The sequence below is a fragment of the Procambarus clarkii genome, chromosome 82 (genome assembly GCF_040958095.1).
Source record: "Procambarus clarkii isolate CNS0578487 chromosome 82, FALCON_Pclarkii_2.0, whole genome shotgun sequence".
In the NCBI taxonomy this organism is placed as follows: Eukaryota; Metazoa; Arthropoda; class Malacostraca; order Decapoda; family Cambaridae; genus Procambarus; species Procambarus clarkii.
Window position 1 is genome coordinate 1,275,731 of NC_091231.1, and position 16,643 is coordinate 1,292,373.

Sequence of the window (16,643 nt, forward strand, 5' to 3'; positions counted from 1 at the left end):
ACAAGACTGCTGCTTGAAAGATGGCGCGCACTAGCTGCTGCTTACTTTAAAGTTATCTGGTTTAAGAACATGTGCAGTTGAATTTTCTGTTAATGTGTTAACTTGCTGGGATTTAAACTTCATTGCGTGCACAGTTGTTTCATTGTCATGCATAAAGAAATCGCATTACCGTGAAGTATCAATGAGGAGGATTCAAACCTATGTTCTATATCATTAACGTGATACGTGACGTGATTTTCTTGTGCATTTGACAAAAAGCGTTGAAGATATAACTATTGGACCATGAACCAGGGTGCATGTTGTGAAACGCTGATTAGGCTTTAGTGGAAGCCTCGGGAACTCTCGGGAACCCTAGAGGCTGCAGTTGTGAATCCCAGGTTGCCATTCTTGTGATCATGACAGTGTAGTGGTCTAGGGCGTACCTGGAAGTATAGGTTCGCATCCTCGGAAGTATAGGCGCTTAGGTTAGCACCTTTCACATGGCTCAAACTGATTTTCTTTTCCCAGCGTTAAATGTCTGAGGGGTCACTACGCGCCAAGTAATATTTACATAAAACTGTCCATTGATAAACTATGAAGGAAACGGTTTGACAGGCCTGGTCATACATATAACCTTTCTCATGTGATAATTTTTGCATGGTTTGAAGTTTAGATTTGTTAAACTTTTATACAAAGTTTTGCCAAGAGGCTGGTATAGCATTGATAAGTGTGCAGGTTACCTTGGAATTTGTATTTGTGTAAATATTATGGACTCCGGCACGCCTATCCTCTCCAGTGAGCTGTGCTCTGCAAATTTGGTTGGCAGTAGTATATAGCAGTATTAAATAATTTTAAAATGGTGAACTAGAAAGTTACAAATTGGTAATGGTGAAGATAGGTCTACACTTAAAAGCTGTCCATTTTGATTGTGGGAAAAAATAGGTTTGAGATTTCAATAGTAGCAGTTATATAACATTTACACTGGACACTATGTATGGAGAATACATGGTTTGATGACGTGATCAGAAATGGTTCCTTAGTAAAAATACAAGAGGTGGTGTTGATACCGCAAATATTTAGTAAAGACTTGTATGTATAAATTAGTGAAATCCAGGGATGAGTGTTTGATCCCCATTTGATTGCTTCGGTATTTTCTCGGGCTAATATTAATTATAGGCTACATTTTTTGCTAGTCACAAAGCAGGTAGTGTGATACAAGGGGAAGCACTTGTTTGATATTCAGTGGTAACTGACAGTGACTTTTTATCTATACTGTAAGTCTTGTGTCCAAAGTTGGAATCCAGGTGCTTGTGGAATCCTCGCCCAAATTTGCATGGGAATAATGAGTTATGGGACAGATGTAGGCTAGTAAGGATAGGCCTAAGTTGAATGCTTTAAGACATATTAGCATTTATAGACACCATGGGATTTTCATGGATTAAATTATGAAATATTTGGCGTGATTTCCCTAGAGTTTTTAACGATTGTAGTACATTTGGTATCAATCTCTGCTAGCCTCTTTTGGAGTTAAGGGAAGACTGTTGACATGGCTCAGGGGTTACCCGAGTAACGGAACCGCCTCAGTCCTTTTAAAGGGGGTCAAAAGTAAACTGTGCACCCTTTGAGTTGGGTACACCCCAGGGTGGAGTGCCAAGTCCTACACTGTTCAATGTTCTGATGCATAAATTAACAATTGATATTCCCACACTACTTGACGAAGCCGCCATTTATGATGCCGATGATATATGCATTGTTGCAAATTCCCAAACTAGACTGCAAGCTCTACTTGATTCATTCGCTGCTAAAAGCATTGAATGTGGTCTTGTTATCTCTAACTAAATCCAGAGTTCTCCATCCCCAAGAGAAAACTCGTGTCCTATAGCTTTCAAGGTAAACAACCAGAACATTGAAAAGTGTAGGCAGCACAAATACCTTGGAGTTGGTATTGTGACATTGTAAATGATCTACACCGTAGGTTAAAAGAAAGACTAAAATCCTTGAACACTTACTGGTAAGAATATTGGTATCAATATTAAATATGCTAGACTATTCTATATGATGTTCGTTAGATCTCTCGTTGATTATTATGCTCTGCACTTAATTAATTTCCCTTCTGTGTTGGACAAACTTGTAGTAGTACAGAATGAGGCCATGAGGATAGTTCTTGGTACTCCAAGATGCACAAGAATAAACATGAGGGAAGAACTGAAGCTTCCAACCATACTAGAGAGAATAATGCAAGTCAACACTACCTTTTGCCTTAGTCATGAGAGATCCTACATCTCCTGCATTGCTCAAAGACAAATTCAGTGCTGTTAACACCCTTTTGACTGGTGCCGACATACCAACTCGCTCATTTTATGATAATTGGCTGAGCAACAATGCTTACAATCTCATTAAACTTAACATTCCTTTTAAGTGCAATCTACCCGTCTCTGATATTCCTCTTTATCTGTACCCCACCATTCAAGTATCATACACACCTGTCACCAAGAAAGATAATGAGAATCTTGCTCTTCTCAAAGCTGTTACTTTTGAAACAATTGCCTCCTCCATCGAGAGTTTAAGATCTCACGAGCACTGTGTACATCGACTGCTCGGTTCAATCCTCTACTGGACGGACTGCAGCGGCATGTAGGTTTTATAGAAATAATATTTGCACAAAGACTGTCAGTGTCAGGTTAAACAACTGGCTGACCTCCACACAAGCAGAACTAGCAGCATTACACTTAGCAACCAGTACACTAAAAAACATTGGAGGAGGAATAATAGTGATTCAACGTCTGCTCTTCAAGCAATCGAAAACTTCTTGGAAGATCGACAGCAAGAACCTCGTACTTCCAATTATAAATGACATAATTGATGCACAGAGTAAAGGGGTCTCGAATTTCCTTTGTATGGATACCTTCACACACAAATATAACCCATCATAATGAGACGGACATTGCAGCCAAATTAGCGTGTAACAAGTTTGAAGTTGAATTAGATTAGGTATCCCCATCTCTGCTGTCAAAACTGTATTGGTCCAAACATTCAGATCTGATAGGAAAGAACTTACCGACTCCCAACGACCTGAAAGTACTAGTATAAAAAACTATGATTTGTTCAGATCGGAAACCTACATCTATGGACAGCACAAAACGTCCACTAGACTGTGCGACAGTGGTTGCAAGGATCAGGTTGGGTTACCGTTACCTGTGGCAGGTGGCTGCAGGTGACGGGTCTCCCAATCCTATCGAGCACTCCAGTTGCGAACTCTGTGAGCAGGAACTACGGCACGATCTCCCGCACTAAATCACTGAATGCCCAGTTATTAGACCTTTCAGACCAGTTGGCATGAGGTACCTGGAGCTTTGCAATTACTTTATTCACTCTCGTATTCTTGAAGATATCATCACAGTATACCCAAAATTTGCCAGTGCAGGCTATTAAACTTCGCACATATTAAACGGTGTGAAGTGGAGTGTACTCCACTTCATATAGTCTAGGGTAGCTGCACTAATGCAGTTGTACCTAAATGTGTTAATAAAAAAAAAATTGGTATCAATCAAATAAACGTTCAGTATCGTTAATGTTCCGTAGACCCAGATCTCTTGGATTGCAAACTCCTTTTACCGTTACAGATTTGGGTATTTCCTCCTGAAAAATGTCACCAGCAACGGGCAATGATACCAAAACTGGATGTATGGTAGCAGGAGTGGCCGCAGATGTGGATGCTATATCTGAAGGAATGGTACGAGTGTCTGTCGCTGCACCTGTGTTAAGCCACGATGTTAATTTTGGAAGTTTTCCTATTTTCTCCTCTGCAGCTCTTCCTCTTGTGCTCAACTGAAAACTTTTTAATTTCTGCTGAAAGGTTTATTCTCCTGGAAAAGTACATTTTAAATATTTAGTGTTTAATCCCACAAAGGATATAGGGTTTATTATATAAATGTACTTGCAGCAAGACCTACGTATTTCAACATTCTGCTTCCATAATGAACATGTGCTATTCTTGAGGGGCTCCCGGGCAAATGCCCATCGGGCCATCCAGCAAGACGGCTGAGTAAGGATGGTGATATGGGAGTGTGCATGATTTCCTGCCAACAGTGCAATAGTTGACGTATTGTTTTCAGATCGGGGCCCCAGCAGAGTGTGTGGAGGATGTTGTGGACTCTGGACAAGGTGGTTCGGGTGGTGTTCTGGGGAGGAGTGAGCGCCCTACTGGCCACTGTGCTCAGTGCTCTGGGCATAGTGTCCTGCCTCCTGGCCTTCACTACACTCTGGCTCCTCTCTGCTGCCATCTACTTGTACACGGCTAATATGAAGGTCGGTTACTCGGCCAAAAATGTCGTAGCCTTAAAGTAATAATTTGACGTGACACTTTTTTTTTTACTAAAACTTTGTACTGCTTGTGCACACCATGTCGTACCGACTTAATTACATAAGTACTCACAAAAACAATGTATTTTAAGTGTTCTTGCATTCCTGCAAAGTTATTAACACGTATAGCGTTTCGGGCGTGAATATATCATGGTGATTTATTGCTTGTCCACTCTTTAGGAAATTTCTCAAATTAAACTAAAATTAGTTTGATCTTAATGTTAAAAATTTGTATAGATTTAATTAATTGCTTATGGTTAATGTTTGTCATTGCAATGTTGCAGGAACCAGCCGTGGGAAAGTCTGTGGTGGTGACCGGCTGTGACACAGGCTTCGGCAACACTCTGGCCCTCCACCTCGACAACCTGGTTAGTCACATGACTTCATGCATGTCGGGACCGGCTCTAATTCCTCTTAAAAAAGGGGGGAGGGGGGAATATACCACTGCCACCATTATTTGTATCAGTTTACCAGATGGCTACTAACACTGGTGGCCTCGACGAAGACAGGAAGCCGGCGGGTTGTGGACGGTTCCCTTCCCTGTTTGTCTTGATAATTTCCAGTTAGATTTAGCTTTTTTATTCGGGTAAAGGTATGCATAGTTACATGCATAATGTTAGATTTAAAGATATAGTACATACAATACCTAAAGCCACTAGTACGCATAGTTTCGGGCACGTTCTACTTCAAAAGTTTTGGCGTTTACGGCTTGGCGGGTCCATGGGTTTATAACCCTGTGGGTGAAGAGCATCTTGTTCTCAGTCCTATATTGTGGCATGTTGACCTTAACCGTAGTTCCTAGTTTGTTTGGCATCAGACAAGAAATTGTCCGGACCAACATCCTCAAAGTTGTTCATTACCGTATTTAAAGTTTCAAAGTTTCACACATTTTTAAATGTTCTACATTCAGCACCAACATTATAATGAATACATATCATTTATTCATTACCTATGTAACATTAGGAAGCTTTGGGGAATTAGACCAGTCTAGATAGTTTTTGCTATAGTGTTTTTCTTTACTGACCTCTCGACTCCACCGTGGCAGCGTATCTCTGGATTGTTTGCACGTGTTAAGTCGACACTATAAATTGAATTGTGCATGGTAACATGAAAAGTTTTAAATTTGGGCCACATTTTCATGTAGGTAATGTATATGATCATTAAGGCACATGGCAGGCATATTTTCTGATGCAAATGTGGCAGTATCAGGATGCATTTGTCACCCGCCTCAATGTCGTTCTACAGGGGTTCCGGGTTTTCGCTGGATGCTTGCAGGCAGGAGGCGAGGGAGCAGAGAATCTTAAGCGGAATGGCTCGCAGCGCCTCCACGTCCTGCAGATGGATGTCACCAAGCAGGAGCAGGTCGACAAAGCTGCTGAAGAGGTCAAGGAACTATTACCCAGTGGAGGTAAGACTTGAATGATCTTGACAGCATTTATGACCTTGATCCTTTAACTTCAGATTTTGAGGATGAAAGCACAGAGCAAGGGATTATAATTGGTTCTAGCTATGGGCACCCAATACATTGGAGTCTTTATCAAAATGACCCATATTGGATAAATGTAGGCTGCATAGGGTCCACTCGCTGTTGTTTACAGCTGGTATAATTCCTTTTATATAATTTTATTTACAAAACAATGGGTTTGGGATTACTCAAGATTGGTATTTTACATTCATATAAAGCCACTATATAATATTTTGGCTAGGTCCTTAATCTAACATATGAGGCAAGATGAAAAGGTACATTGTAGCAAATTTTATATCAACCTATAACTAAAATATAAATTGAGGTGATTACACTGAAGTCTAAGGTACTAATATTAGGAGTAGGCAGCATAAGACAAGAGTTTGAAGCCCAAGATAGGAAACTGAGGATGAAATTGGGTACTTTCTGGTTTTTACTTTAAGGCATAGGTTGGAAAATATTTTTAATTCATTAGGGAGCAAGTTCCATAGACTGGGGTCCTTCTATTTGCATGGAGTGTTTGCACAGATATGGGGAAATTAGATTTATTTCTAGTGTGGTGCTCATTGGTTCTATTACACCTATCAAGGAAAAGTTTTAGATAAAGGTTAGCATTTAGGAACAAGGTTTTGTACATGTCGAGAGCACAAGTGTAGTGTGTGTGTGTGTGTGTGTGTGTTTAGCATGTTAAAGGACTTAAACAGAGGGACTGTTTTTGAAGACTGATTGTTAGTCCTGATGGCAGATTTTTGGCTTGAGGTAATTTGCAGTGGTTGAACCCCATACACAGATACAGTATCAAAGATAGGAATAGATTAGTGTGTAGTATGAGAACAGGGTGGGGAAAATATCCGATTTTTAGAGTATACCGACCGTTTGAGACTTTTGTGTGTGGGTGCTGAAGTTCAGTCCCTTGTCTATGTATAGGACAAGGAACTTTAAATCTGATGTCTCCTGTTCATCTTGCCATAAATGGGTACCTGGGAGTAAAGTAACTGTTAAGTTGCATATTGAGAAGTTTATCGGTACATAAGATGCCCAGGGCAAAGGGGTTAAGACCTTGATAAGTTAACAAGCCTTCTGACACATGGGAGAATAGCTTTTAAGATGCTTAAAACAAACTTTTTTTTTTTTTTTTTTTTTTTTTTTTTTTTTGTTTAAGCTTTAAGTACAAAATACTTAACAGCTTTCTGAATACTGAACCTTTTTAATTTATTTCTTGCACTATAAATTTACCAACATGCTCGTATCTAAAGCTAGACGTTCTGTACAGCAAAATGTCTGATGGAGAGAAAAAATGTGCATTTAGAGACTAAGAAATATTAGTGTAAATATTTAAAGATATACCAGAAATTTTAGCAAAATATTCCCAGTTTGCCAACTGTAGGTAGTAAATGTTGGAGATTGTGACCTAGCCACTAGTGCCCACTGGGTAGTGGACAGTGTAGGATAAAAATTTAAATTGACACTACCTCGCCACACAAGCAAGTTGCTTAGCTCGGAGACTGTACTTTGGGTTGGTCTTGGACCCATTGATGGTGAATCAATATGCATTAAATCTTGTAACTAGCATAGCAAGACTGTAGCTTGGCGAAGAGTTTTGGGGTTCAGTCACTAAGCCCATTATGTACTTCTGTAACTTTCCACTACTGCCTGCAGAATGGGTATGGGGTGCACAGTAAATGAACTAAATTAAATTGTGTAAATAACTCATTACAGTGTACTATACCCAAAGGAGAGGTGGTATTTTCTTTTTGCATCATATTAGTGTTACATTAATGTACAAAAATTAAAGCTGGCATAGTGCTATATAATTGGTTAATATATTAGCAAGTCTTGTGATTAAAATTTGATTTTTGATCAATTTAAATGTTTCACTTCCATCTTAGGTTAACATTGCTTCTTGGGCATGTCCTTGTATTAGTCACCTGGATTATGAAGTGCACGGCTTGTATGTTGCCGTATGTTAAGAGTTAATTTTGAATAGTTTGACTAGATTGAGGATTTCTTTGCAGAAGGTCTGTGGGGGCTTGTGAACAATGCTGGAGTGTGCACTCTGGGTCCTGTAGAATGGGTCCCCATAGAGGGCTTCAGGAAGGACCCAGAAGTAAATGTATATGGCCTCATGGCCGTCACGAAAACCTTCCTCCCACTCGTCAGGAAAGCCAAAGGTAAGTTTATTGTAACTTGTAAATTTCCCAAACCCCCCACACATGATGTGACAATGACATTTAGGTTTGTCCTAGACCTTAAAGTAATTAGAAGGGTCAAAGACTGACCGAAGTATTATCACTCGCTTCAAGTGAGGGTTAGGTTTTTTCAGCCATATTATGACATTCTCTGCATAATTTTGCAAGGTAATTATTTGATTTACATGGCTGGTACTGGTACCCCATGTAGCCCACTCTTCTCTTGTTCCTGTATCAGAACCCTGTATTGTTTGAGGAAAATTTCTAAGTGCTGGCATTGCAACAAAATTTGATATGTAATTTAAAACTATTGCCTCCAGAAGGGGGGGGAAAAAAACTTTCACAATAAAATAACATGACACTGGTTAAAATATTATATAACTTGGTCTGCCCAGATCCACACATCTAGAGGCAGAGCTGGTAGCCAATGGAAATTTTACATTCAACCCGCATGAACTCTGGTGTAGGTAATGGCATTCTATACCAAACGCTCGCTTAAAATACACAAGGAAATCGGTAACATGATACAGTATCTGAATCTTGGAGTAGGATGGGGACTGAACTGGCATCTTAGCATATCGTGGTTTATGGGTTAAGACGTGCATTTCGGATTACCCCAGGTTGTTGGTTCAATCCCTGTCCTGCTCCAAAAATATTCATCACATTGTGATTTCCTTGGAAATTGTACTTGGTTGAACAGCATAATCAATTTTTTTTTTTAAACTGAAATGGATTTAAACACTAACATTACTTGACCATTGAACTTCATTAACCTTCTGCAATGATGCATTTGATGGACCAGTTAGTTAATTTGTTGTGCACCCCATTTCCATCCAGTGGGCAGTAGTAATGTTAGAGGGCCACACAATTGGCTCGGGGATTGACCCCAAAATCACTTGGCTAAGTTACTCTTGATGAGCTAGTTACAAAAATTTAATGTATATTGTTGGATCAATATCATTGTTCATCAGATCATAACAATGGGTTAGACAAACTAAAAGTACAATCTTCTTAGGAATTTTTTCACTAATATCCATAAACCAATTCTAGGTCGTGTGGTGAATGTGGCGAGTGTTGCGGGTCGGATGAGTGCGAGGTTCATGGCCCCTTACTGCGCCTCAAAGTACGCTGTTGAGGGCTTCAGTGATGCCCTCAGGTGAGGCATTTGATGGTGTCTGAGTTGCCCTTTGTGTGACAACAGGAACAATAAATTCATGTAGAGACTTAATATATACTACCATTGCTAGCAGGTTTCAACTTGCTCAAAATTCAGGGCTGCAGATATTTTATAAAATAATTCAGAGTACAAATCGGATTCATTAATCTAATAGACCATTATTGGTAATTGGCAAAATTGTAGCATTAAAGCTCGGAAAGCATAACGCTATGATAGCAGTACAGTATACAGTAGTTTCATATAAAATTGTGGTTAATGTGTTCTGCTTCTTGATGTATTACATCCTTACTCTTGCATCCATCATCAGTGCACTTTCTTAAATCTTTGAATGTTAGATATTAAGTCACTGCACATCCTCACAATTGTACTCTTATATATATTTAAGAGTACAATTGTGAGGATGTGCAGTGACTTGGATTTGAATGTTGTATGTTAAGGGTACCGAGTGCTATCTGGCCAGAGTTTGATATTGTTCTAAGAGCAGCTTTGTGTTGTGTAATTAGAGGATATAGACAATTTTGGATAGAACCACCCAAAGCATAAATACCATAATTGAGATAAGGATAGACGAGTAATGGTAAAGATTAAGAGCGCAATAGATTAAGTTTGTGCTTTTTTTCCCACACCTTGCCTGAAATGCTATGCATATTGGTGGCTTTAGATATTGTATGCAGTAGCTCTATCTACAAATCCATAATTTGTAAATCGTCTTGTATGTACTTTTACCTGAATAAACATTTGATTTGAACAGTCTGACTGTTCAGGACACTAGCCTACTTGCTGGCTAGTCAGTAATGTGGTGGCTTTAATAACATTTGCAAAATTGATAGCCCTTTCACACCACAGCAAACCAAAGCAGGTAAGTATACATCTAATATTAATGGAAAAAGTGCGCCAAAGTTAATCTTGTAGTATGAGATCCCAAGTACTGTACACAAATTATTGAATAAATTCTTCCATCCCCCAGGCAAGAGATGAATCCTTTTGGTGTTGACGTCTGCATCATTGAGCCTGGAAACTTTGCTAATGGTAAGTTACATTATTTATTAAGATTTTATAATGTACAGTATAATGGTTCAATGAAATATTTCTTTGTGCAATATTTCTGCAGATACAGAGTTCTGCCTTGTTACCCGATACTATACAAATTAGTTATCCAATTCGGTTACTGCAGGTGGTCATTCCCTACCTTTCCATAATAAGTGGGAAACCCAAGGGTTACTGTTGTGGGCTGCAAGGTAAGGCTAGTCCCTGGACTAGGTAAGCTTAAAAGGCTGTCACTGACAAGGGGGGGGGGGGGGTCACAGTTTTTTGCAATATAGTACAGTATTATGTTTTAAAGCAAAGTGTACTAAACTGACTGCTGTAGACCTAGCACCTACATGTCATAAGATTGTTTACTTTGTTACCAAAAGTAATTTGAGAAGTGTCTAAGCTGCAAATTACCCTTTTGATGCTGGTGTAATAGCTCTTAACTCAGAGGTACAGTACAGCTGCCATTCCTACAGATTGTCATGCTTACTATTTTTTGTTTTTTAAGGTAACATTAAACCCGTTGCATCACTTCATTGGCATTTGGGTATAATCTTGCACATGTACTTCAGCCATTCTTCCCAAAACAGTGTATTTTGAGCTGTAGAGCAAAGAGCTGTAGAAGAAGCAATAGTAGATAAAATTGTTGACCTCGTGGAAGGTCTTACAACCATAGAGAATGTGTGCGACTACAGGAGAATAGGCAGATGTGTAAAAGGGAAAGATCAACCTTTGAGGATCCCCCTAAATGGTGCCAAACAGATGGAAGAAGTACTAAGGAATGCTAGAAAATTACAAAGTGAGGAGGATGGGGAAGTGTGGTCGTTAAGATGAGATCTTTCAAAAGAGAATCAGCTGAAACTGAACCGCGCCGAGGCAAAACGTTTAAATGAGAGCAGGAATGAAGAAAGCAATTATTTTTTCTACAAAGTGATAGGGGTAGGCCGACCAGTAAAGTGGTACATAAAGGCAAACCAACAAAATCATTAGAGGGGAGTGAAAAATAAGAATAGGGGAAAAAAGTTCCTGAAGATTGCATACACCAACATAGATGGAGTAAGATCGAAGATACTGGAGTTAAGTGATGTAATACAGCTGCAGACACGAGACATTGTTGCACTCACGGAGACAAAACTTGATGTTATTTTAAATGTCATATTCCCAAGGGGCTACTCATTTGGAGACGGGACAGAAAAATTAGGAAAGGCGGTGGCGTTGCTGTGCTGGTGAAAGAACACCTAAAGGTGAAGGAAATGACTGCCAATCCACAAGTTGACATAATAGCACTAGAGATCTGCCATGAGTATGATAAACTAATGATCATAAATGCATATAGTCTACTGCCAAGCAGAACATGGTCAAAGGAGGAGCTAGATAGTAAACGAGAAGGTCTTTATAACAATAATGAGAGATCATAGCGAGAGCGGATAAAGATAGTTCACGACTGTTGATAGTCGGCGACTTCAACTTGAAATCCATAGACTGGGAAGCATATGAAGCTAAAACAGAAGATTTTTGGACCTGTAGATTTGTAGACCTCATCCTGGAAACATTCTTGTATCAACATGTTAAACAAGCTACGAGGATGAGGGAAGGGGACGTTCCCTCCATGCTAGATTTGATATTTACCAGGAAGGAGGAAGAAATATTTGACATTCAGTACCTTCCTTCCTTGGGTAAAAGTGACCATGTCTTCTTGGGAATAAAGTATGCAATGCGTTATAATCTGGAAGAAAATATGAAGGTTGATGAAATTGAAAAACCTGACTTTAGGAGAAGACATTATGGCAACCTTAAATTTTTTTAGTGAGTATAATTGGACAGACTTGTTGCTAGGCAAGGAAGTGAATGAGATGTATGTCAGGTTTTGTGAAATATATGATAGGCACAAAAAAATTTATACCATAACAGAGATGCAGAACTAGGAAACAGGATTGGTTCAACAGAAATTGCGAGAGGGCCAGAGACCAAAAGACACAAAAATGGAATAAATACAGGAAGAGGCCAAACCCCCAAACATGCCAGCGATACAAAGATGCGAGAAACTACACGGCAGCAATTAGAGGCGGAAAGAAATTTTGAAAGGGATTGCAGACAAATGTAAAACAGAACTAGGTCTATTCTATAAATTCATAAACAACAAATTGCAGGTAAAGGATAATATTCAGAGGTTGAAAATGGGAAATAGATTCACGGAAAATGAAAAGGAAATGTGTGAAACGTTAAACGAAAAGTTCCAAAGTGTGTTTGTACAAAATGAAATCTTCAGGGAAGCAGATCCAATAAGAATTCCAGAGAACAACATAGAGCACATAGGTGTCTAGACAAAGTGGGAAAAAATGCTCAAGGAGCTAAATAAGAACACAGCAGTTAGTCCAGATGGAGTTTCACCATGGGTTCTGAGAGAATGTGCACCTGAGCTCAGCATCCCACTTCAACTGATTTTTCAGGCATCCCTGTTTAAAAGAGTTGCTGATGTGTGGAAAAAGTCTAACATAGTTCCAATCTACAAAAGTGGAAGCAGGGAAGACCCCCTTAATTATGGACTGGTATCATTGACAAGTGTAATAGTCAAAATATTGGAAAAAATAATTAAAACTAAATGGGTAGAACACCTGGAGAGAAATGATATAATATCAGACACAGTATGGTTTTCGATCTGGAAGATCCTGTGTATCGAATTTACTCAGTTTCTATGATCGAGCAACAGAGATATTACAGGAAAGAGATGGTTGGGTTGACTGCATCTATCTGGACCTAAAAAAGGCTTTCGACAGAGTTCCCCATAAGAGGTTGTTATGGAAAATATTGGAGGGGTGACAGGTAAGTTTCTAACATGGATGAAAAATTTTGTGACTGGTAGAAAAATGAGGGCTGTGATCAGAGGCAATGTATTGGAATGGAGAAATGTCAAGTGGAGTACCACAGGGTTCAGTTCTTGCACCAGTGATGTTTATTGTCTACATAAATGATCTACCAGTTGGTATACAGAATTATATGAACATGTTTGCTGATGATGCTAAGATAATAGGAAGGATAAGAAACTTAGATGATTGTCATGCCCTTCAAGATGACCTGGACAAAATGAGTATATGGAGCACCACTTGGCAAATGGAATGTAATGTTAATAAATGCCATGTTATGGAATAGAACATAGACCTCACACAACCTATATATTATGTGAGAAATTTTTGAAGAATTCTGATAGAGATCTAGGGGTGGTTCTAGATAGAAAACTATCGCCCGAGGACCACATAAAGAATATTGTGCGAGGAGCCTATGCCACGCTTTCTAACTTTAGAATTGCTTTTAAATGCATGGATGGCGATATACTAAAATTGTTCGACTTTTGTTAGGCCAAAGCTAGAATATGCAGCAGTTGTGTGGTGCCCATATCTTAAGAAGCACATCAACAAACTGGAAAAGGTGCAAAGACATGCTACTAAGCGGCTCCCAGAACTGAAGGGCAAGAGCTACGAGGAGAGGTTAGAGGCATTAAATATGCCAAAACTAGAAGACGGAAGAAAGAGGTGATATGATCACTACATACAAAATAGTAACAAGAATTGATAAAATTGATAGGGAAGATTTCCCGAGACCTGGAACTTTAAGAACAAGAGGTCATAGATTTAAACTAGCTAAACACAGATGCCGAAGAAATGTAAGAAAATTCACTTTTGCAACCAGAGTGGTAAACGGTTGGAACAAGTTAGGTGAGAAGGTGGTGGAGGCCAAGACAGTCAGTAGTTTCAAAGCATTATATGACAGTACTGGGAAGACTGAACACCAAGTGTAGCTCTGATCCTGTAACTACACTTAGGTAATTACACTTGGGTAATTACTTTAGGCATTGTACTCGTTTTGCCTTGCAATCCGCCCCTGCTCTTGTATCGTGTGTACACTTTTGCCGAAGTAAATTATTATTGGTGTACTGTAACTTCCTGACCTGCCCAAGCTTGACATTTTTGATATCCTGGTTTAACTTTAATTTCATTACGATACATAAAGCTTTGACAAGTTATTCAGTGATGGGGAATTTACGTGAATCTTAATGGTTTCTTACTTTATTAAAATTTTAATAAACACATTTTATGTAGGCAAAAATATACACAATATAAGCGGTGTTGGATTCATAAGAAGAAAGTACATGGCCTAAAGCCACTTTTAAACACTCTGCATGATTAATGTTCTTAAATTTTTAAATTAAAAAAATATAATGCACACAATTCACAAATGTCTAGTTTTAAGAAATGGTGCCATACTTGTAACGAGTGATATGCCACCAACAGGGACACTCCTGTTTGCAACAAATGAGGTTGTCGAGAAGGAAGTAAGGAGCATGTGGACGTCTCTGAGCGACCAGCACAGGGAGGACTACAAGGAACTTTACTGCAAGAAGGTGGAAGGATTTATGAAAAACTTCCGTAGACAAGGGGTGAGTAGACACTGGTTCTTTTTTACAGCTCATTGGTCATTTTTGTGATCAGACTTGTGAAGTGCATTGTATAAAGTTCTGTGCGACTTGCTTTCAAAAGTTTTGGCATATTAAGGGTATTTGAATGAATAATTTAAATGCTGAAACCTATTAGGATTAAGTACCAGAGGCTATACAATACTTTAAAGCTATGCTTTGAGAAATAATTTTGATAATAAATTGACCTACAAAGCCAGTTATAAATTTTTGAATTGTCATGATGCCACTAACTAATCGTGTGTTCCCACAGGCGAAAGACATCAGTCCAGTGATAAATGCATTCACAGAGGCACTAACGCAAACGCACCCGCAAGATCGTTATTGTCCCATGGAGTTAAAGATGTATGTGGTGGCATTTATTAGCAACCACTTCCCAGCATTTGTTTATGATGCAGTTGTCAGACTTCTTGCCGTGCTGCTACTGAAGAAAGATGAAGTTTAGTGTTGTACTTCGTTTCTTGGTTTCTCATGAAATGAACTTTTCTTATGATGTTAGGTATCTTGACTTTAGGCCAGAAGTAAAATGTGCAAGATATAATTCTTCTCAGAGCAGAACAGAAGGCAAGGTTAACATAACCACTAATACAGAGATTATCTCGGAAATAATGTTATCATTAGCTTCGTGATATTGGAAGTTTGATAATGTCGTGTAGATGTTTAGTAATAAAGTCTCTTGGTGCCTGTGAAAGTTGTGCACCCCCATCACACTGAAATGTGGGGGGGGGGGGTACAAAGTCTTTAAAATGTATGACTGCTTATTAAGGGAATTATTTTAGGCTTGTTTTTCTGAAGCAAATCACTTGTAGACATGCATGAATTAATATAGCAAATGGGAGATAAAGGGGAGAAAATTATTTAATTTTCATGACTAATAACAAACTGGGTTTTTTCATATTGTCTTGTTTCAGTATTTGATGTGGGAATTATTCCAATATTGAGATTCCATATATCATGTTTGCCACTTAGTAGACTGAAGATTATTACAAATGGTAGTAATTTTTATATTTAATCACACTAGTTTTTATTTATTTAAATTAAGCATTAGTTGGAACAAAAGATGCTGTAGTTGAATATGCAGTATAGAGCTTCAATCAGTATTATTGTAACTATCTTGTTGCTTTTACTTTTAAAAAAAAATTATTCCTCCCCCAAAATGTAAATATCTTTAAAGGCAACTAAGTTAGTTGGGCATGTGGGTGGACAACAAAGTTATAAACAGCAGGCACCAGCTAGGTGTCCCTCACCCAATCACTGTACAGTACAAGCACCACCAGTGTTCTTGACGTGGCTCACTGGACCACCAATACCCTCCTGCTCTGTAGTCGTTCCTTGCAAAACAGTCATGGTTGCTGTTCCTCGGATTTATTTGTAGAGAATCGTGAAATAATTTTAAGATTTTAGTAGGCTACAAACTTGTTAGTTTCCAGGTTTCTTTTGAGTTCTTGAAATATGACCACCTCGGTCACTTGAAAAAAAGTTTTCCTAAGCATCCAAATAACAAAAGGTATTTTGCTTTCAATAGTAAAAGCTACGAGTTGTCAATGCACTTGTGGGCAAATGTAGTAGTGTTAATGTACAAGAATATTTGAATAAAGTTCTCGAGTTGGCTTTTTAAAGTGTTATTGCTAGCTTACTCGTATGAAACTTTGCAAAATAAAAGTTACACAGTGCTATTTGGCCAAGCTTGGTGCAATATACATTACTGCAGACCTGAAAATATAAAGTAGATAAATTTAACTTGCCACATGTCAGATTTAATAAAAATGGGTTGTCTAGTTTGAGGTGTTGTCAAATTCTCTTGAACTTAAAATAGACCATCTCCCAGTTAGAATTGTTACACAGTACTAACCGATCTGCCACTTGCCAAATTGAAAGGTTTTTGTAATTTTCTTGTACTGTTGTTGAATATTAAAATTGTTTCAAGAATACCTCTTGAGGATTTCATATTTTCTACTTTAAATTACT

At 38.6% G+C, this 16,643-nt stretch overlaps 1 protein-coding gene across 4 annotated transcripts in view; it reads left to right on the top strand.

Moving 5' to 3' along the window:
* LOC123764257 (D-beta-hydroxybutyrate dehydrogenase, mitochondrial) overlaps positions 1-16,606 on the top strand; it is a 54,194-nt gene extending 37,588 nt beyond the window's left edge. For all 4 annotated transcript variants that reach the window (XM_045751804.2, XM_045751802.2, XM_045751803.2 and 1 more), the window contains exons 2-9: positions 4,095-4,287; positions 4,626-4,709; positions 5,587-5,749; positions 7,822-7,977; positions 9,046-9,151; positions 10,140-10,201; positions 14,494-14,639; positions 14,929-16,606. In XM_045751804.2, the coding sequence (XP_045607760.1) occupies positions 4,123-4,287; positions 4,626-4,709; positions 5,587-5,749; positions 7,822-7,977; positions 9,046-9,151; positions 10,140-10,201; positions 14,494-14,639; positions 14,929-15,120 (1,074 nt within the window). In that variant the 5' untranslated portion in view covers positions 4,095-4,122 and the 3' untranslated portion in view covers positions 15,121-16,606. The remainder of the gene's footprint in view (positions 1-4,094; positions 4,288-4,625; positions 4,710-5,586; positions 5,750-7,821; positions 7,978-9,045; positions 9,152-10,139; positions 10,202-14,493; positions 14,640-14,928) is intronic.
* Positions 16,607-16,643: the final 37 nt, after the last annotated feature.